At 41.4% G+C, this 5,200-nt stretch overlaps 1 protein-coding gene and 1 non-coding gene across 2 annotated transcripts; both read left to right on the forward strand.

Annotated features, from left to right (window-relative positions):
- Window positions 1–1,600: 1,600 nt before the first annotated feature.
- Window positions 1,601–4,258, forward strand: scpp1 (secretory calcium-binding phosphoprotein 1). The gene is made up of 9 exons (XM_047577462.1): window positions 1,601–1,761; window positions 2,025–2,079; window positions 2,298–2,345; window positions 2,703–2,756; window positions 2,855–2,881; window positions 2,989–3,030; window positions 3,229–3,270; window positions 3,358–3,417; window positions 3,509–4,258. The coding sequence occupies exons 2-9, from the start codon at window positions 2,026–2,028 to the stop codon at window positions 4,025–4,027; spliced, it is 846 nt and encodes a 281-aa protein (XP_047433418.1). The 5' UTR covers window positions 1,601–1,761; window position 2,025; the 3' UTR covers window positions 4,028–4,258.
- Window positions 4,259–4,686: 428 nt separating this feature from the next.
- Window positions 4,687–4,760, forward strand: trnai-aau. The gene has a single exon. It is a non-coding gene; the product is annotated as a tRNA-Ile (tRNA).
- The last annotated feature ends 440 nt before the right edge of the window (window positions 4,761–5,200 follow it).

A 5,200-nucleotide genomic window follows, 5' to 3' on the forward strand; every position in this document is an offset into this window, starting at 1 on the left:
CTTTCCTATATTTTCTATATTGGTAGATGTGATTACAGCTATGGTTTAATAAGGGAGGTGACTGAACTGTAAATGTTTTTATTCATTGCACACTATCAATGCCATCGCTCTTTATTTCTTCATTACTGAACCTAAAAAGCTTGGAGCGAGATAGAAGAGATGATTGTTAGATTGTGTCATAAATAACTTATATAAACTATGAGGTGGGGCGACGCTAATCCCCAAATAACTTAATGACTTGAACCAAATAATTATGAAAGTCACAACAAGACTGTTCCAACATCCATATAAATAAATGTGACAACACTGAAGTTGTGTCTACGTCCAGACACATGTATGAAGTTATCTCCTTCCTCCTGATTCCCTCTTTTCTTTCTCTTAAGTCCAGCCTATATGTTTGTTTTTTCTGTCTCTCTACCCGGTCGACCTCAGGCAGATCGGTCCCTCGATGGAAAAATGGTGTTGTCCAGGGTTTCTTCCAGTTTAAAAGGGGAATCTATTCTTGCCATCGTCATCATAGTGTTTGCTGTGAGGGTTTCAGGTTCTCGGCTCCGTGAAGCTTCTTGAGACAATTTCAATTGGCATAAAAATAAACATCAGTTAAAAGTGAACTGGGTTGGGGATGTCAATAATACAGGTGCATCAGATGCCTGAGGCGAATGGTTCGATACATCCTTGAGCGTTAAGTAACCTTATGTCGAATGTACAGACGTTGTTGACTGTCTGTGTGCCACAACAAGCATCAATCTTCCTCTCCTCACTCCTCCCCTGTGGTTTTGGCGGGTAGCCCTGGACTGGTGAACATCCAGTCTAATTGTAGGTTTCTATTGCACGGCTGAAATCCAAAGTGAGGTTAAACAAGGAATTCTGTAATCTTATTCTGGTCTCGTCCATATAAGGACTTCCAGGAAACAATTATGAGTCTCAGGCAGGAAATAGGGAAGTCTTTATTTAGGCTCTCTACTGTACATGTCCTATTTCCAAGAACAGGTTGTGTCTCCAATAACATGATGTAACAATGATGGCAAGGGATTAAATAATGTAGTTTTATGTTCTGTATAAGCTGAATGAATGGTGGCCTTAATATTAATATTAATATTGATGTGTGTGTGTGTGTGTGTGTTGTGTAATCCCGACAACTTTTACAAACACGCCACAAGTCTGCCACTCCTCATTAGAAACACGTCAAACGGCCCATTATCTCAATTTTAGATGAATGTATTTGTAGCTGTTTGTTACCTGTAGTTCATTAGCGGGCAACAAACAAGCTCCAGCTAGAAAGTAAAGACATCCATTTCACCGGAAACAGGAGTGACACTGTCTGGCCCTCCTTTCCTCTCTGAGTGGGTGAGTTTGTTTTTTCAACTGGCCACAAACCCTATGGTTTAGTATGCTAAACTATATTTCACTTACAAGTAGGGAGGGGGTGGAGGACATTTAGTGACTGAATAAAACAGCTGTGTGTGTACGTGCGTGCGTTGCTGTGTGCGTGCGTGTGTGTGTGATCTCCGTGCCAGCATGTGTGTGTTTTGAGCTCGCCGTCTGGAACAAATACACCTTCCCATGTCGACGGGTGAGCGACATCCGGACGGAAGTGATGCAATCGTCTTAATCGAGGGTACATATAGGCTGTAGCCCTCGGAGTCTCCTACAGCATCTTGCCTTTACCGCCTCGACTGCCAGCTCAGAGCAGACACTGGATTCTCCACTGAGAACATCTCTCGCACTAGCTCTGAATCTCACGCACAAACAAACCAACAGGTAACTGATCATTTGTTGATTTACTACTATATGTGTTTTGTGCTCTGCTTGCTTTTGTGCACTATTCATATTTGTCTAACAACAGCATCAATTTTCACTACAGCATAAATTTTTTTGTCAGATTTCCTTTTTATTGTTGCCGGTCGCTCAGTTAAATTGCAAGTGCAAGAGCGACGTTGTACTTTCTGCTACACGTGTGTCAACCACCAAACAAATAAAAACAAATGTAACAGTATTTTCCGTACTGCATGTGTCTGTTACAGAATGAAGGTTATCATTTTTACATTTTGCCTGCTTGGAGCAGTTGTTGCCAACCCAGTAAGTATGGAGATTCTTAAGTTTTCTTAAAACTTTTACCATACATTTTAAAGTTTTAACATCTGCAAACTTTAGAAGTTTAAAATGATGCAGTTGCATTCGAAAAAGACCAGACAACCTTTAAACTGCCTCCCACGTAAAATGCTTGCGTGTCTGGAAATAAAGCTAATTGTAGTGTTTTCCTTGTAACGACCACGCTGCGTTTCCTTTTTTGACAGATTTTACACAGTGTCGTTTTGGTGTCAAATGAGCTCGATTCAAACTCGGTAAGTGCCTCCATAAGTGCTCCGTCTTTTTCCTAACTGCGCCCGGTCTGAGTCTTGGCGGTACATTGTAGGAACCTGACTATGCAGTGATTAATGACACCGCACCGAAGCTGCATTCCTCTGACAGAGTCAACAGAAAACAATAGGTGTGGGTGCTCAAAGTTTCTCCAGACCTCAAAACACCCATTTCAGACGCTGTTGTTTACTATGTCTGCAAGCATTCACGCAGCGATTAGCCGGCCCAGGCCACAGCTCACGAGAAAGGATCTTAAATCATTGTGATGGTTGTTGATGTTGAAGTGATAGGGTATAATTAAAGACATTAGACTGTGTGCTTAAAATATCTTTCTTCCCCAGACTGAAAGTTTGTCTGTTTCACAATCGTCTGAAAATGACACCTCGGAGGTGCAGGTAATGTATACATTTATTCCAGTAATGAGTAAATGGTTATTTTCCGTCTTTTTGCATCACTTTAAATTTGCTGATGTTCAACTCTCTTTGTGTTGCAGAGCTCTGAGGAGACCACCTCAAATCAAGTGAGTTTTTCTGATTCTCAAATCCTTTCAGCTCACGAGAAGAAACGTCAAGTCACACAGATCTAAATAACCGTACCACAAATGTGTCTTTTTTTTTTTTTAAACAGAGTTCAGAATCAGAGTCATTAGAATCCACGTCTGAGGACAAGGTGAGTTGAGTCAGCAATCTGTTTGGCCAAATATACTTTTCTGTCATACGTACAATGGATGTAATTTTGATGGGTTCATAGCCTCATATTTATTATGTTTTAAGAGGGTTTAAAGGTATAAACACCAATAATAAAAACGAGAATAGCGGCAGTAAATGTAACTGAGGTGAAAGAAAGATGTTTCTTTTCCACAAACAGACATCAGAGGAGAGCTCCAGTGAGTCTGATGAGGATGATGAGGTGAGTTCATTAGTCCATTGTAAATTCATCGTAGAGTATTATATTATTTTGACGTCCATCCTCACATGGTTCACTGTCTTTCCACAGGCCGACTCCATGGCTGAAACCAAAGATAACAGCATGGGCAGTGAGGAGAATATTCGAAAGGTGGGATAAAGCTTTTGCACAGTTTGCTTGTCTTTCCGTCAAGTTTTTTTCTGTATGTGTAACACAATCCTCCGTCTGTTCTCTGCATCAGAACTGGGTGTTTGCCAGCGTGGCCAAAGCGCTGAGCGCAGAGGACAACAGCAGCACAGAGGTCACAAGTCCGTCAGAACAGAGCGACGAGCTGACTGAGAATCAGCCCACTCAGTCCTCCACCAGCACGGTCACCGTTCAGAGCCACGGAAACCTGTCGCCCCTGGAGAACCCCGCCGGCAGCAGCGACTCCACCAGCGACAGCGCAGACACCAGTGACATTACTGACGTGACGGCTGCCACCAGCGACAGCAATGAGAGCAGCAGCAGCGAGAGCCACGAGAGCAAAGACACCAGCGACAGCAGTGACAGCAGCGATGCCAGCAAGAGCACAGAGGACAGTGACGCCAGCGACAGCGCCGAGCTGCAGCAAGTCAAAGCCAAAGACTGTGTGAACGGCACCCAGAGCTGCGAAAGCGAGGAGTATTTCTTCCAGAATGTAGGAGATGATGGACATTTCGCAGTGGACAATCTGATGGTGCCGGAGGAGGATGAAAGGGAGCTAAGTCTAAGAAGATGATGGCGTGCACATGTGCAGCTTCATGCTTATGAACTTCAGCAGCACCAATAAATGACCAGCCTGGGGACTTCAGGACAGACACATTTGCTTTTGCCCATCGCTTCTGAATGTTGAATTTTTGTCATTATGCTACCTGCAGCTGATTGATTTTATGGTGTGAAAACTCATGTGGTGATATAACCTTTGCATTTAATTAGTTTTGATAATAATAAACAAATTATGTAACTGTGACATTGGAGGAGTGCATGTTTGTGTCATTTGTAATCAGCTCAATGTAATGGAAATGTAGTGTATTTATGACACTCAAACATCTATCAGTACAATTTACTTTCATGCATTAAGAGGAGGATAATGTACTGTTTCCGTTTATACATTTAATGATTAGTGAATCCACTAAAGTTATTTTACCAATTAAGATTAACATAAAATACCCTATTACAGTCTCTAAACAACAATTAGCCATAGGTAGAAATGACCAGCTGTATCTGTTAAATGTACTGTGCGGTACCTAACTATAATAAAACTAAGACTTTTATTTTAGATATATCATATCATACAAATAAACAAATAAAACATGTTAGGTATTGATAACGTACGCTACATCTAGCTAGCACACAATCTGCTACACTAAACCCGACCTTTGCCTCTTGGTTCACCATGGCCGGTTAGCTCAGTTGGTTAGAGCGTGGTGCTAATAACGCCAAGGTCGCGGGTTCGATCCCCGTACGGGCCAACTGTTTTTCCTTTTCTCTTAGCGAATAGCAGTGTCATTGTGTTTATTTTATCTTAGCGAGTGGCAGTGTCATATGATATGCAGTAATAAACAGTTTTACCTTCAGTCTCAGATCTTTGTTTAAATGGACCCCTTTTCTTACGTAAAAACATAATTAAGAAATACCACTAGATGGCGGCATAAGTTCGTGCTACTGTGTTTACATAAAGCTCTTAAAGGCAGAATACACACAGTACATCATAAAATGATATAATGAAATAATGTTATTCAGAGCCACAGTAAGTAGAAGCATTTGTATGGATGTAAAAATGCTATTAGTGTTTCATCATGTTTTAGACAGACTGTGACAAACTCACTTTTCTCCAGACTTTGTAAAACAGATGTGTCATCTTTACAGCATGACCTTTGTTCATGTTAACTTTAATGACAAAACACAACAC

The sequence above is a fragment of the Mugil cephalus genome, chromosome 2, assembly GCF_022458985.1.
Source record: "Mugil cephalus isolate CIBA_MC_2020 chromosome 2, CIBA_Mcephalus_1.1, whole genome shotgun sequence".
Taxonomy (NCBI): Eukaryota; Metazoa; Chordata; class Actinopteri; order Mugiliformes; family Mugilidae; genus Mugil; species Mugil cephalus.

Excerpts from the sequence above, each read along its gene's own strand:
- scpp1 (XM_047577462.1), top strand. The coding sequence starts at position 2,026 with ATGAAGGTTATCATTTTTACATTTTGCCTGCTTGGAGCAGTTGTTGCC. Across the intron at positions 2,080-2,297 it reads GAGCAGTTGTTGCCAACCCA|ATTTTACACAGTGTCGTTTT; the intron begins GTAAGTATGGAG and ends CTTTTTTGACAG. Across the intron at positions 3,418-3,508 it reads GTGAGGAGAATATTCGAAAG|AACTGGGTGTTTGCCAGCGT; the intron begins GTGGGATAAAGC and ends TCTCTGCATCAG.